At 32.8% G+C, this 16688-nt stretch overlaps 2 protein-coding genes and 1 pseudogene across 2 annotated transcripts; 1 reads left to right on the forward strand and 2 right to left on the reverse strand.

Moving 5' to 3' along the window:
- The first annotated feature begins 363 nt into the window (after positions 1–363).
- Positions 364–4644, forward strand: LOC120175049 (asparagine--tRNA ligase, chloroplastic/mitochondrial-like). The gene is made up of 15 exons (XM_039181759.1): positions 364–870; positions 947–1015; positions 1097–1207; positions 1597–1701; positions 1928–2065; positions 2411–2491; positions 2764–2841; positions 2923–2991; positions 3112–3186; positions 3276–3359; positions 3523–3609; positions 3821–3916; positions 4001–4075; positions 4154–4280; positions 4485–4644. The coding sequence occupies exons 1-15, from the start codon at positions 478–480 to the stop codon at positions 4598–4600; spliced, it is 1704 nt and encodes a 567-aa protein (XP_039037690.1). The 5' UTR covers positions 364–477; the 3' UTR covers positions 4601–4644.
- Positions 4645–8460: 3816 nt separating this feature from the next.
- Positions 8461–8778, reverse strand: LOC120175166. The gene has a single exon (XM_039181857.1). It carries the CDS (start codon positions 8776–8778, stop codon positions 8461–8463), a length of 318 nt encoding a protein of 105 aa, XP_039037788.1.
- A 1072-nt stretch (positions 8779–9850) lies between these two features.
- LOC120175167 lies at positions 9851–11213 on the reverse strand (annotated as a pseudogene).
- Between the last annotated feature and the right edge of the window lie 5475 nt (positions 11214–16688).

Consider the following 16688-nt stretch of genomic DNA (forward strand, 5'->3'; position numbering starts at 1 on the left):
TAAAGTCAAATTTAAATTTATAAAGTTCAAATAATTTAAGATTTACGACAAATGTTATCATACGTGACAAATTCATCACGCTCTTATGACGAGTTTGTCTAAATAATATTTTTGATTTAAACTCATAATGTAAAAATGAAAAAATTTAAAAATCATTTTTATTAAAATTTTATCTCATTAAAAATATAAATTTTAATAAAAAAATATTTTATTAAAATTTATCATGTCTAAATAACATGAATTTCAATTCAATATAGTAAATATTATAGTTCCTAAAATAAAATATTCGGTGCTCTATTAAGTTAAATAATTAATTCGCTTACTGAATTTGGTTTGTTCTTTTTTTACTGACAACACAATCTGTTTGTGATATGAAATGATAATTTTTTTTTTGGAAATTTATGCACTTATGGTCGAAATCACAGCAGTAGTGTTAACAAAGAGCCCAATCCAAGCAAAGCAAAGAGTGGCGCAAAAATGGCTGCTGCTCTAACACCCGCCACTCCTCTCCGATTCAAACCCTACTCTACCCTTCGTTTCCTTTCATTTTATTCCAAAAATCCAACAACCCCTCGCCTTTTCCCGCCGCTTCCTCGCCGGCCGGTCAATTTCCACTCGCCTTTCCATCCGCAGCGATGCTTCTGCTCCGTTATTTCCGCCGCGCTGCAGTCCGGGGAGGTGAAGAAAACAGAATTCCCAGAAAAGAAAGTTGGCGAAATGGGGAGTAAAGTAGGCGAATTTAGGAAAAAAGTGAAGATAGCTGACATAAAAGGAGGACCCGATGAAGGTTTGAATCGGGTCGGACAGACTCTGGTGGTTATGGGTTGGGTTCGGACTCTCCGGGTACAAAGCAGCGTTACATTCCTTGAGGTAAAAATCAAAACTTTTTTCAGTCTCCTTTTTTATTTCAATTAATGTATGTGGTTGATATTATTATAATTTGTAGGTAAATGATGGTTCATCCCTTTCAAACATGCAATGCGTGATGAATTCAGATGCTGAAGGTTATGATCAGGTAATTCAACATTAATTTGTTAGTCTTCTTAGTACCATTTGTTGTTTGAGAGTGAAAACTGGAAATATTTCAAGCTTGTAGGTTGAATCTGGCTTGATTTCTACTGGTGCATCTATATGGGTGCAAGGGACCTTGGTGGCTAGCCAAGGGTCGAAGCAGAAGGTGGAGCTGAAGGTTGAAAAAGTTGTTTTGGTATGGTAGATTGTCCCCTCTTTCGTTTTGTTGAAGTTGATTACTGTGATATGTAGGAGTTTATTCATCCCTTTTGTCTCAAGAATCATCCTAGTGGTCTGCATCTGCAAACCATCAAAGTGGCTTTACGAAATCAGAAAATGATTATAACTTATCATACTGCTCTATGAATTGCTACGTTGTAATCCCAATTTGTTTTTGACTTTTTGTCACTATCCTTTTTCATGGCAATGCTTTGAAAAATTGACTATTGATGTGCCATATTACATTAATGTTACTGCATGTTCCTCTGTTGGGTTATTAAAAGAAATTTCCCCCCTAATCGAAGTAAAGTTTTTAAACTTCTAGTATTCTTGACTAGTTGTATGTATCCTTTGTTCTTTTGGCAGGTTGGAAAAAGTGATCCTTCCTATCCCATTCAAAAGAAAAGGGTCAGCCGAGAATTTTTGAGAACTAAGGCTCATCTTCGTCCTAGAACAAACACATTTGGTGCGGTATGGTTCTGTTGCTTGTTCACTATCATCTCTAGTTGCGATTATATTAATTTATTCTTAATCTTGCCATAGTTTGTGCAAGGCATCATCTTTGATAATAGTTTTAACTTCTACTTGCTATTTGCCAGCATGGTTACTTTGCCTTCCAAATGAAACCATGGTGATTTTCTTTGCTTGTTTTTTGTATCTGTGTGTATTCTCTTTTGATGATATAAATTCTGTTTAGGTTGCACGAGTGAGGAATGCTTTGGCTTATGCAACACATAAATTTTTTCAAGAAAACAGTTTTGTATGGATCTCAAGTCCTATCATTACTGCTTCAGATTGTGAAGGAGCTGGTGAACAGTTCTGTGTTACTACTTTGGTATGAACCGTATCTATAATGAATCTATTTATTTCTTCTAATAGCTATTTTGTTATTTTAGGTTTTGATCATTGAAAGTTAACCTACGGGTCCATATTATTTTAGTTAAGTTTGTGTAAAGTTAAGCTTGTCGACCTGTCTACTTGGAGCATCTAGACTTAGGGGAATTATTATAGTTTTTATAATTTTCTAGCATCCTTATTGCATATTTAACTTGTCGATTTAAATGTAGAATCCCGATGTCTGTGAAATGGTTTCAATAAGAACTCATTATCAATTATGACTCGATTATGTTTAGGCTTTTCATTTATCTTTTTGACTTGTAAAGTTCTTTGTAATTAATAGATTCCAAGCTCCAGAGAAGCGGCTGATTCTCCTGTGATTGCCATTCCGAATACAAAGGATGGGTTAATTGATTGGTCTCAGGTGAGCTAGTTTTACTTCACATCACACTACTTCGGATACAACTACATAGAGTTGCATAGCTTTCTCCATGCATCATCCGTGCATGTCGTTTCATAGCTTTGCTCCATGCATCATCCGTGCAATTGATGGATTAGTTCATAAGATGTTTTATCTGGAAATGTACTTGTAAACATTGCAATTTTTTCATCGTCTATCGTGAGATATGTGTCTCCAGAATTAGTGTGTTTTTGAATTCCACTAATGGTATTCTCTGTCCTATTTTTACGTTCCAGGATTTTTTTGGCAAACCTGCATTCTTGACAGTTTCCGGCCAACTTAATGCTGAAACATATGCTACCGCTCTTACCGATGTATGCTTCCACTTGTTCTCATAGTAATTCAAAATATTAAGGTAACCAGTCAAGAAATAATGCATACTTGTACTTTTTTAGGTGTATACATTTGGACCCACCTTTCGAGCGGAAAATTCAAACACATCCAGGCACTTGGCTGAATTTTGGGTGAGCATTCGTGGTAGCCTCGTAAAATTTTAACATTCTTCATGCCCCTACCTATTTTTGAGCATTTGGTGTGACCTTACTAAACCTCTTCTCGAAGAACTTATACCCTTGTTTATTTAGATGATTGAACCAGAACTGGCTTTTGCTGATCTCAATGATGACATGGCCTGTGCTACTGCATATCTCCAGTATGTAGTATGTTACTCTTCACGTGTATTTATGAAATTCTTTAGTTCTATTTTTCTGATTGGATTTTCTGTAATTTATGCTCTTTTCCTTCGAAGGTGAGACACGTGCTTGATAATTGCAAGGAAGACATGGAATTTTTCAACACTTGGATTGAGAAAGGGGTCATTGATCGACTGAATGTATGAGCTCAATGTGTATCTTAACCTTTTTTTTCCTGAATTTGGAAGGAGTTATTACACATTATTTGCTCTTCTAGATTTTGATCGGCTCTTCTACTGAGCTTGACGCCATTACCGGCAATGTTATTGTACTGATAAAGGGTAACGTTTATTTGGTTAACAGGATGTGGCTGAGAAAGACTTTGTGCAGCTGACTTATACAGATGCAATTGAAATTCTTCTAAAAGAAAACAAAAAATTTGAATTCCCGGTATTGCATTTTCTTTTTCGGATTCAAATCCATGAAGAAACATTCTCTTGCATTAGCTGTATAAAAGAAAAAGTTTCCGGTTAATTGAAAAGATAACCGTTTCCATGCCATGAATATTCCTTGCTTAAATTTATGCTCGTTAGCAGGCCTTTAAGAGAGAATCCTATGACGAGCTTATACGGAGGTCTATAACTCTTGGATTCTTTTGTAGGTGAAATGGGGATGTGATTTGCAAAGCGAGCATGAACGATACATAACCGAACAAGCATTTAACGGATGCCCTGTTATCATCAGGGACTATCCTAAGGCATGCAATTACTCTCTATCACGCTTCTCTGAGTCAGGATTTTATCCGCTTTCTGTTTTTAATGCTGGAATGTAAAACTCTCAGGAGATCAAGGCATTCTATATGCGGGAAAACGATGATGGGAAGACTGTAGCAGCAATGGATATGTTGGTACCTCGGGTAAATATTACCTTGTGCTGCACTCTATATTCGTTTTTCATTGGTTGGTAAGTTCATTGAAGTTCCGTTTCTTGTTAGGTTGGTGAACTCATTGGCGGAAGCCAAAGGGAAGAGCGACTCGATTTTCTGGAAAATCGTTTAGATGAGCTAAAGCTTAGTAAGGAGAGCTACTGGTGGTATCTCGATCTGCGTCGTTATGGTTCAGGTTAGGGGTGATCCTTCTCACAAACCTATAACAACACCTTCTGCTCCCGGAGAAGTTTTTATCATGGTTTATGTTTAATGACCATTTCATTGCATTCACCGTTAGAAAAAGGTTTTTTTTTTTTGTTTCGATAAAACCTTAAAGAAACGGTATAGTTCGGACGCTTATTTATGAATCAAAATCGGTTTGATTATCATCTGGCAGTTCCACACGCGGGGTTTGGACTAGGGTTCGAGAGGCTGGTGCAGTTTGCGACCGGAGTTGAGAATATAAGAGATGCAATACCTTTCCCAAGAACACCTGGTTCTGCTGAATTCTAGTGTTGCAACAATCATGTATAAGTTTTCTCATATTCTTTCTTTTCCTTTCAATTTTATGCTTTATACAATTTGATCCTTTGGTGATGACCCTTTGTAACCTTTTTCCATCCATACTTTGTCATCAAAATCTCTTCTTTAAAAGTATTATAAATACGCTGCATAATTTTAGAGGGTATTTAAATAATTATATTTAAATTGAAATAAATACATTTGATTTAATTTAATATAAATTTTATAAATTCATTTTGAAAATTTTCAAATAAAATTTAAATGATAAAACAATATCTTGAAATTCAACTAATTTGTTTTCTTTTCATTCCACTTGATAGACCCCTTCAACAATTTACAATATAACTATGCAACGGTGCCTGTTCCGGTGCATGTTGCTTACTTGCTTTATCTTTATAATAGATAGGAAATTAAATTACCTTAGTGGTTAGAGAAATAGCTGTTATCCTAGAGATTTTGAGTTCGAGCACCAGTAATTATCTTTGTTAATTTGTTAAAAGTCTTTAGAAAAGATATTATCATTTGTAATTACTCTATAATAATAAAAATATTTATTAATAAATTAAAATTCGTATATTTTTTTTATTAACTTGAACCCGACGGGTTCCGATCTAACCCAATCGATTCGGGTTTTTTTTTTAAAAAAAATCAGATTTGGGTCGGATTCGGGTTTAGGGTGAAAAATACCTGATCCGACCCGAAAAATATATATAAGTTTACCTCATATATTTAAGAATAATTACAATAATATCATTCTATATATTATTTTTTTTCTATTAAATCATTATTTTTATTGAATAAAAATAATATTTTTTTTTAATTATTTTAGGTCGGGTGAAGGATGTAAAATTTTCGGGTCGGTCGGGTTATCTGAAACCCGACTCAAACCCTACCCATGCCCCTCCTTATATATATATATGTATTGTTAAATTGATATATGGAGTAGGTAATTGGACCTATTCTGGATTACTTAAATAAAATAAACTCCGATTAGCTAATGCAGTCGATGGTGTCAGAAGGGGAGGACGACCAAAGAGGAAGTGGGTAAACTGTTTGAGATCTGATTTAAAGGCCCTTACCAAGGATATGACATCTGATAGGAAAATATAGAGACTTAAGACCAGAGTGGTCGAGTAGTATGGGTCAAAGCCATAGGGTGTAGCATCTCTGTCTTCTTTTTAATGCATTTGTAATAATTTCCATGACTTCTACTTTTTATACGTTTCTGACATTGGAATTTATGAATGCTTAGAACTAGGGTAGCGGAGTAGTGTTGCCTTAGTTTAGGTTTTAACCCATTTGATTTTATTCTTTTTCGTAGCTTGTTATCACTGACTTCTGTGTATCATTCTCTTCATGTTTCCTCTTTTTAAATTTATCTAGGTCTTACGTTTCTGTCTACATGTAGGAATTTATTTACAGAGATTACTTCCCATTATAGGCGCGCATATAAAGACCGCATAAAAAGAAAAGATTGTTCAACTATATATTTATTTATTTATTTATACATGCATTGTATTTATCCCCCACTCATTTGGGTGATTCTGCTGTGCGGCGCCTAAAAAACGGCGTGACATGTTAAACAAGTGACCGGTTAAAATTTAGAACAGTTATGTTATATCATTTAACCGGAAATATTATCAAGTACAATAATATATTAGGTAGCGCTTATATAATGTAATAGATAGCTCTTATATTGAACTATTTTCTAACTAAACAGGTATATTTAAACCAGTAACATTGCAAATTTACTTATTACATTATAATTATCGGTTTTGATGTATTTGGGATTAATACAATTTTAAATGTATCGACACTTTATGCATGCACCTCGTTGTGCTTTCATTTTGGGGAAAAAGTATCGACACATATTTAAAGAGTGTTGATACATAATGTAAACCTATTTGCTAATTAACCAGTATATTTTTACCGGTTACATTGTAAATTTACATGTTACATAATAATTATCGATTTCGATGTTTTTTAAATCGATAATTTTCATAAATGCATCGACACTTATGCGTGCACCAGTTTGAGTTCTTCAATTATAAGTTTATTCTTAAAGAAACTAAAACTGGTCTAACTTTATCCTATGGAGATAATAAGAGTATATCATAAGTTTGCATTGAGAGATGTTTGTTTCTGGGTTTTTGTTCTTTGAGAAACTAATAACATGGTGGGTTTCCCAATGTTATTCTTTTGTTACTGTAAAGTTTTTGTTATTTTCTTACTGGGTTTTGCTTAAAATATCCAACTTTTTGTATTAAAAAATAAAAAATCTGAAATAAAAATGATCACACAAGCACACTTTTTTACTACCGGTTTTTTCATTTCGAGATCGATTTTGTCATATTTTTACTTGTTATATTGTTATGGATCGATACATTTTTATAAAGTATCGACACTTTATTGACGTTATAATTTCTTTTCTTTTAAATTCCAAAAGTGTCGATACTTATAATAAAGTATAGACACTATCAACATATCCGGTAGCTCTTTACCGGTTTTGTCATTTCGAGATCGATTTTGTCATATTTTTACCTGTTATATTGTTATGGATCGATACATTTTTATAAAGTATCGATACTTTATTAGCGCTATAACTTCTTCTCTTTTAAATTCCAAAAGTGTCGATACTTATAATAAAGTATCGACACTATCAACATATCCGGTAGCGCTTTACCTTTTTTGTCATTTATATACCGGTTTTGTAATTTTTTTACCTATTTTATTGTTATGGATCGATACATTTTTATAAAGTATCTACACTATCAACATATCCGATAGCGTTTTACCTGTTTTGTTATTTATAGATCAGTTTTTTCATTTTTTTACTTGTTATATTGTTATGGATCGATACATTTTTATAAAGTATCGACACTTTCAATATATCTGGTAGCGTTTTACCTGTTCTGTCATTTATAGATCGGTTTTGTCATTTTTTACCTGTTATATTGTTATGGATTGATACATTTTTATAAAGTATCGACACTTTCAATATATCCGGTAGCACTTTACCTGTTTTGTCATTTATAGATCGGTTTTGTCATTTTTTTACATGTTATATTGTTATGGATAGATACATTTTTATAAAGTATCGACACTTTCAATATATCCGGTAGTGCTTTACCTGTTTTGTCATTTATAGACCTATTTTATCATTTTTTTACTTGTTATATTGTTATAGATCAATATATTTTTATAAAGTATCGACACAAACCGACAAGCTAAGTTTGTCGGTTGCCAAATTTTTTAATATTTCTTCATAATTTCCACCTATTATATTATTATTACTCGATATTTCTAATAACACTAAACTAAATTTATCAAATATTTTTTAATGTATCTAATAAGATTATATATTAACCGTATATTAGTCCGTCTTTCCGAATAGAATCCCCACTCATTTGCTTGTTCTGATTAACCACTTGAACATCAAAACCAATGTATTCCCAAGTCTTCTGTTGTCCCAGTCTTGAAGTTTTACATGTGGCCACGTGTATTTTTCTTAAAAAATTGAATCAAAATCGAATTAAATATTATAAATAATTAAAATCGAATTAAATATTATAAATAATTAAGTTAATTCGAATAGAAACAATAACATATAAACTAAAAATCAAAATGAACTAAACACATCGAATTATTACTAAAATCGAAACCGAATAATACACTTTGATAAATCATTCAAATAATTACAGTTTTTCATGAACTTTCTCCCACTTAGGGAAAGAAACGTAATGATTATTACCCAGAAAGACCATATGCACATGTTCCATCAGTCCCTGCAATCAACATTCTGATTCCTAATTAAAACGAAAACCAAAGCAAAAGATGGTCTCAATCTTCTATCAACCGGTCACACATGAAAACATCCTGTGACTCTTAAACCTCGTAAGTTTTGGCCCCGTCGGTGTCCGAGACCCGCCGGTAATAGTGATATTTCCCGTGGACATCCGCCGACGGTGACCATGACGGTCGATGTTCTCCTCGGATACCGGATTACTATTCGATTCCGTATAGAAATGAGTTTGACCCGGAGTCGGACTCTGAACATAGAAATCAGCAATGTTGTAAGGTTGAGTTGCGCCGGACGAGAGACACTCATACCGACGGCGGGTTTTGGTCTTCTTCAGCGTTCGATAAACCAAAGGGATAAGACCCTCCATTTTCTGTGACAGAAGAGAAAAGAGAGATGGAGAATTTTGGTAGGGTTTGGTGGAGATGAACCCATCACTGAAGACTATATATATATATGAACGGTGGTTTTCTTGTGGGGATGAATTGGCAAGTCTAGCACGCCATTTCAAGTGTGTTATTTGACTTTAGGATCATTGAATATTTCATACAAATCTGGTTGTTTAGAAACATTTGGTGATTCCAGATCAGATTTTACAAATAAAATACATGCGTACACGAGAACGAACCTATAATTTTATGTTACGATGAAATTTTAAAACGAACGAATTTATAAAATTTTAAAAGATAAAAATATATTATCATTAAAATTTCTATTTTCATCATTAAATTTTAATTTTTTTAAATTTACTCTTTTAACTTTTGATTTGTTTCTATTTTAATCATTCTTGTGTTAAATACTCAATGACATTATGATTACACACTTTTTTTTAAAAAAAGTATTAAATAATCTCATTTTTCCCGAAAACCCCTAATTTTGAATATTCTTTAATTTCTTGACAATGAAATATCTTCCGAATTTCAATAGTAGAGAAATGGAGAAGAAGAAATATCTTCCGAATCGAAAAATAATCCGAATCAAATTTAACCCGATCCAAAATTAATTCGAATCAAAAGCAATCTGAACCAAAAATCTATATATATTTGATTAGACTTGTAATCGAATTAAGCCTAAATGATAAGATTAACTAACAAGAAGGCATATTTTTACAAGAATATATCAATAATTCTATATATACTTGATCAGACTCATAACCAATCCAATCCGAATTGACTTGATCTAAAGGTTGACCCAAATCGAAAATTGATCGATCCAATATTGACCCGACCCAAAATCTAACCGATCCGGTATTAATCGGACTCAAAAAATCAACTGATCCAATAGTCATCCGATCCAAAAATTGACCCAACCAATTTATCATACACTCGAACTAAATCCGAACCAGATCCTATTTGACCCGAATAAAATTAAACTAAATATAATCCAAACCGAAATTACCTGACCCAAATTCCTCTAACGTACGTTTGTATGCATTTTAGTGTTTACCTTCCTAATGAAAAGATTCCCCCCAAGGTAATAACAGAGAGGACTGCAATGACGGTTCCAATGGGGTTGAACATTGAGACAAGAACTGGTCCTCTCTTCATCATTGCCCATCCATTGAAGCTTAAACATGCTCCGCCCGTTTCACCTCCCTGCCCATCCTGATTCGAATACATAAATATATCCGATACGGGTATCGGAACACAAATATTTCAATAAAAATGAAGGGTGGGAGCAACATTATCTGAGACATGCTTTTAGTATATGAGAGAGCTTACAAGTAGACAAAAGTAAATCAGGTCCTTGACACTAACGAGGGGCGATCTCCAATGCAAACCATGATCTTGAACCAACTGAAGCACCGCGGTCACGATCATTCCATCAGAGAGGTTATCGCGCACAGGGACATCGGCGCGGGCAAGTCTACCATTGTTGTAGCCTGTAAAACACATCATTTCTTAGCTAACAAAAAATAAGCAAAAAGGAAAACACCATTGTTGCTTAATCATATATACTTGCAAGAAAACATTGATTGGTAGAACCAAGACAGCTGCAATGAGGTACGAACAACCGAACCGCATGATGATGATGATTAGTTTGGGAAGGCATGGCATCATCTGGTGACACGGTGGGCACCTAAGACACACAGGATTGTGCCTGCAATCTTCAATTTACTGTATAAATAACTTAGATCAACTTTCTCTAACCTGCATTAAAAAGAACCTATGACCTCAAAAACTTAAAATCGACGAGGACGGAACTAGGATCAAATATCGTGTTACTTAACGTCAAAGTTACCTGCAAGTCCAAGCAATGATGAAGATAAGGCCTGGAGCAAGGTTTGGCATGGCTGTTGCCAGTGCAGGTGATGCTAGATTTATCCCCTTGAGGAATAGAACTGGAATAGACTTACACTGAAACAAACATTATCATATGTTATTATCTGATACATTGAATTTACTGGATGTGTGTATATAACTTTACTGTAAATCAATGAAAATAATTTTACAAACCCTGCAAATGAGATGAACAGTAATTGAATCATCAACGTCGAAGCCAATTGTTTAGGCCATTTTCTCCTGCAAAATCAAACACCAAAAGATCATGGCCGACAAGCTTTTGCAATGATAATAATCTCCAGAAAAAAAGAGGAAGAAAGAACCTTTCAAAATAAAGAGCAAAAGGAAAGAGAGAAATGAAAGTTGAAAAGGAGAAGAGAATAACAATGGTGAAAGGCTTAAGGCCAAGCGTCATTAGATATCCGAGCAACACTGAGTTCGCCGCCAAAAACAACTGCACCCTCACCAATCCCCCTACTATCACCGCTTCTTTCTTCACCTTCTCCATGGCCATCATCGCCATCTTTAATTATTTTCCCTCACTTTCCTTCCTTCCAAACAACCCCTAAGCTTAAACACACACACACACACATATATAAACTGTATGCACGACCTTTTTTCTTCACATCTCTGAAACAATAACACAGATGATCAAACCAAACCCTTTCTTCTTTAAGTGAGATTAGAATTAATATCCATATTTATTAAAGTTAAAATGTTTTTCAGTTAACAAACTTTCATGAACGAGGCTATGCACGTATCTCTTTCTATCGCTTATGGATCACTTAGCTAACGTTCCTCCTACAAGTCTCCTCTTCCGAAGAGGTTGACGATGATATGATACTTTCATCTTTTTAACGTATTTTTCCTTTTATAGCTTTAGTTTTTTTTTTTTGGATTTTTATTTAGGGTAAACTAAGTGTTTAGCACTTATACTATTAGTTTTTGTTCAATTTAGTATCTAAACTTTCAATTTGTTTCAAAATCATATCTAACATTTAGTTGCTATTTCATTTTAGTACCCACCGTTAAAAACTTAATACGTTTAGTACCTAAACTATCAGTTTTTGTCCGTTGTAGTACCTAAACTTTCAATTTCTTTTAAAAATCATACATAGCGTTTAGTTTTTGTTTCATTTTTTGTATCCACTATTAAAACTTACATGTTTAGTACCTAAATTATCAGTTTTTATTCATTTTTGTACTGAAACTTTTAATTTTTTTCCAAACTCGACGTTATGTTTTTAACAAGTACTAAAATGACACAAAAACTAAACGCTAGGTATGGTTTTGAAAAAATCAAAAGTTTAAGTATTAAAACATATCAAAACTAATAATTTAAGTGCTAAATGCATAGTTTACCCTTTTATTTAATAATAATAGTATCACGTCACGTTATTCCAAAATTAAATGTTTATTTTAAAATTTTAATTACAAAGCATATTTTTATTTATTTATTTATCTTACCATATAAAATTCTTTAATTTTATTAAAAATAAAAAATATTTAAATTACAATAAAAGTTTATTATCACAATCGTAAATCAAACGTATAATAATATTTTTTTCTATAATCATTGACGTGAGAAATAAGTCACTTAAGATCACACAAGAACTATACAAGAAAAATGTTAAAATTTAACAAAAGAAATTCGAATAAAAGGTAGATACGAAGAAATCTGATTACATTAGTAAACAAATCACAAAAGGAGATCAAGTTATTAAAGGACCATCAACAAACCGCAAATTAGAGTTAAGCAACGTAATAAAACTATCTACAAACGCAAATCACATATCCAAATCTAATTTGAGAGTCCAAAACATGAAAAATCAAAATGATAACAAAATAAGCATCATCTTAATCAATTAAGATGATATCAAATCCATCATTGAGAAAACAATAATAAGCATAATGCCAAAAATAGCCCCCAACGTTTATCGAAATGGTCATTTTATTCCCTATTCTTTTCTTTTTTTTTTTTAGAATATTTTGACCCCTAGCGTTTCACTTTGAGGCAGAAAACTTCCTCTACATATGAAAAACATTAGTTAACATATTATTAACGCTCCAAAATATGAGCCTTTTTAAACTAAATTGAAGCGTTAAAAGTTAAAATGCTTCAGAAAAAGAATAAGGGACAAAATGATTATTTAGTGAAATGTTAGGGACATTTTTTCCCCTAGAATGAAACGTTGGGGGCAAAATGCTCTAAAAATAGAATGAGAAAAATGATCATTTTGGTAAACGTTGGGGGATAATTTCGACATTATGCCAAAATAATAATAAAAATAACGGTGAAACGATCAAAAGCGTGTCAAAAGACAAAAAAAAATGTTAAAAGAAAAGAGGAACACATGTTATAAAAAAAGATTCATTAAAAATATGAAAAAATAAAAATATAATATAATAATAATAAAAAATTAATGAATATTGACGAACGACGACCAACATGAAAATTAGTTTTGCCGTCAATCACAAAAAATAAAGAAGAAAAAGGACAAAGGAGAAAAAGAAAAGGAAGTTTGAGTTGAAAACCTTAAAACTAAATAACATAAAACCTGAATAAAGCATATTTTAGTTTTGTGGTAATATATTTAATAAATAGGTATAAGAATAAACGAGTATTCTGAAATCATATTTAAAATCATTTAATTTGAGTATGATAATAAATATATTATTTTTAAATAAATTATGAAATTATTGCTACGAGTGTTTATAATCGTGTATTCATATTTTTTAATACTTGTATTTTTCAGGTAATTGAATATCCGTTACCTAAAATTTTTTAATTCAAAAAATCAACTCCTGTCTTGATATATTAAAGTCAAAATACTTATATTTTTAAGTCGTCGATATTCTATTTATATTATTTTTTTTAAAAAATCATATAAAAGTATAAAAATTAATTTTTAAAAATACATAATATATAATCCACCTAGAATGTAAAAATTCAAATTATATAGTTCAAAGATAAAACTTAAAATTCGAAAAAAAATATATATAACTGAATTTATAATATTTTAAAATTTAAAAGATAAACTTAAAATCCAAAAAAATAAATAAACACAATTGATTACTTATGAAGGCTGGCTCCGTCCCTATGGGTAGAGGTGCACAAAAAATTCGAATATCTGATTTTGCGAAAAAAATATCCGAAATCGGATTTGGGAAAAATCGGTTTTTTTTTAACCGGATCGGATTTTTTTAAACCGGTTATTTTAACCGGTTTAGAGAAAAAACCTAGATCGGTTTTTTTAATGGTTAAAAAACCGGTTTTTATCCGAAAAAACCCGATATGGGTTTAAAAAACTAGCCGTTAATATAGCCGTTGGGGGGGTTTGTGACCGTTTTTTACCTTTTTTTCTTTAAAAAAATTACCATTTTACCACCCTAAACATGTATAAATAGGTTGGGGATGTATTTGGTTGATTACAACTTTCTCAAATCTTATTACACAACACCTAAACATCTCTCAAATCTTATTTTTGTAATTTTTTGTTCATCATGAGTAACACGGCTGAATCTTCCGTCGGGGGAAACCTTGAAGTCGTGAGAGTGATCGAACACACTCGAAACAAAGATATTTGAGATCACTACGATTTATGTGAGATGTCAAATGGCTCGAGGAGGGCGTGTTGTAAACTTTGTCTAAAGTTTCTTGCATCGGAAGGAAACACAACGTTGAAGAACCATTTGACAAAATCATGCAAGGCACTTCGCTCAAGATCGGATCCTAGTCAATCGAATCTTACACCGCAAGGTGGTGTTTTTGTTTACGACAACGAAAAATTACGAGAAGCGTTTACAAAGTTCGTGATTACAAAAACATTGCCGTTCGACCACTTTGATGATGATGATTTCACGACAATAATTCAACAATTAATGCAACTACGTTATACTTAAGTAAGTCGTACTACCCTTAGAAGAGATGCTATAAAAATGTGGTGTACGACGAGGGAAAAAATGATTTTAGGATTCCAAAAACACCGTTATGGTGTGTCGCTTACATGTGACGTTTGGAGTTCCCCTCATAATACCGGAAATTCTTTTTTAGCCGTTACGTCACATTGGTTAGATCAAGATAATTGGCAAATGATGAAAAGAACAATTGCGTTTGAATTATTCGGTGAGCCGCATACCGGTGCTAATTTATTTACACTTTTAAAAAGGGTAATTTGTCTTTATAAATTAGAAAATAAAGTTTTTTCTATATCCTTTGATAATGCATCGAATAATACAAACGCGGTTCCAAGATTGAAAATATTACTTTCACCGATTTTAGACGGTACGTTTTTTCATACCCGTTGCGTTGTACACATAATTAATTTATCCGTGCAAGCCGGTTTGGAGGTTATTGAGCCGATTAGATTAGAATTTAAAACAATGATAAAATCGGTTCTTTGTAACAACAACAAAAGACTAAATGATTATAAACGATTTTGTAAGTCCGTTAATAAAAAAGCTTTGGGTCCTAATTTGGATTGTCCAACTCGTTGGAACTCAACTTGGATGATGATGCATACTGCCTTAAGGCAAAGGGAAACATTGCAAACATTTCACGATCGGCTTTTCGAGAGGGGTCATGTCCCAAACATTTATCCGGATTCGAGTTGGGAAACTATAGCCAAAATAACCGATTTGCTTGAGGTTTTTAAAAATGCAACAACTTTTTTATCCGGTGTTTATTACCCTACTAGCCCGTTGGTTCTTAATCAAATATTTTTATTGGCTACCCGACTAAATGACTTTGAATTTGAAACCGAAGTTTTTCAAGAAATTGACTTTGCAATGAAGGAAAAACTTTTAAAATATTTTAAGGAGATTCCCCCCATTTTTACTTGTGTCGCCGCTTTAAACCCAACGTTAAATGTTGGTGGGGTTTAAACACTAATTGAACAAATTACGGTTGCTTTTAATCTAACCGATGATGAACCCAACTTTGTCCAAAATCAAATAAATTATTTTAACAAATGTTTTCGAGACATGTTTGCAATTTATTTAACTAAATACGGATCAAGTAGTGTAATACACGATCAAATGAGAATGAATGCGGAATCATCTAATAGACGTCCAAGTAACATAAATTTGAATCTTTTTAACACTCTTGTAAATTCCCAATCCAAACGATCACGTACTACCACCCCAAGTAGCGAGTTGGGAAATTACATGTCATGCGATTTTCTATCAAAAATGACATTTGAAGAGTTTGAAAGTTTGGATATTTTGGCTTGGTGGAAAGAAAAGGAAGCACAATTTCCGATTCTAGCCGCCATGTCCCGTGATTTACTAACCGTCCAAGCTTCTACGGTAGCTTCGGAATCCGCTTTTTCTGTTAGTGGCAGGGTTATATCGCAACGGAGATCAAGACTAAGTCCCGAGTCGGTGGAAGTATGCATTTGTTTAAAGGATTATTTGGATGGAGCGGCTCGTAAGCAACATATCACCACCCTAGAAGATGCAATTGATGCCGATTTGGAAGTAAACTTACACATTGAAGAAGTCGAACTTGGAATATCCCCTCCAAACGAAGAAGGCGAAGATGATGAAGAAGAGATGGCAATGTAGTTTATTTTTAAATTTTATTTCAATTATCGTAAACTTTGTTTCAATTATCGAACTTGAAGTTTTTAAGTATTTGAATTTATCGAACTTGGAAGTTTTTAAGTATTTGAATTTATCAAACTTGGAAGTATTTAAGTATTTCAATTATGTTGAGTTAATTAAGTATTTCAATTAAGTATTTGAATTTATCGAACTTGAGGTTTGATGCTTTCTCTTTGATTCTCTCTTGATTCTAGTTGCTTGATGTTTCTTGTCTTTGATCAATGGCTTCTAAGCTTGCTTAAATACACCTTGAATCACTTCTGAACGTTAGGGATAATTAATAAAGATAATATAGCCGTTTAAGTGTGAAAACATTTAATAAAAATGCTTGGAGCGTGGGGGGAATAGATACCCTCTCATAGGGAATCGATTCCCTAAGTGTAAAATTCAAATA

The sequence above is a fragment of the Hibiscus syriacus genome, unplaced genomic scaffold, assembly GCF_006381635.1.
Source record: "Hibiscus syriacus cultivar Baekdansim isolate YM2019G1 unplaced genomic scaffold, ASM638163v2 tig00112159_pilon, whole genome shotgun sequence".
Taxonomy (NCBI): domain Eukaryota; kingdom Viridiplantae; phylum Streptophyta; class Magnoliopsida; order Malvales; family Malvaceae; genus Hibiscus; species Hibiscus syriacus.

Coding starts and splice junctions, on each gene's coding strand:
- LOC120175049 (XM_039181759.1), top strand. CDS start 478: ATGGCTGCTGCTCTAACACCCGCCACTCCTCTCCGATTCAAACCCTAC. Junction 1,702..1,927: donor GAACAAACACATTTGGTGCG/GTATGGTTCTGT, acceptor AATTCTGTTTAG/GTTGCACGAGTGAGGAATGC. Junction 4,281..4,484: donor TCTGCGTCGTTATGGTTCAG/GTTAGGGGTGAT, acceptor ATCATCTGGCAG/TTCCACACGCGGGGTTTGGA.
- LOC120175166 (XM_039181857.1), bottom strand. CDS start 8,778: ATGGAGGGTCTTATCCCTTTGGTTTATCGAACGCTGAAGAAGACCAAA.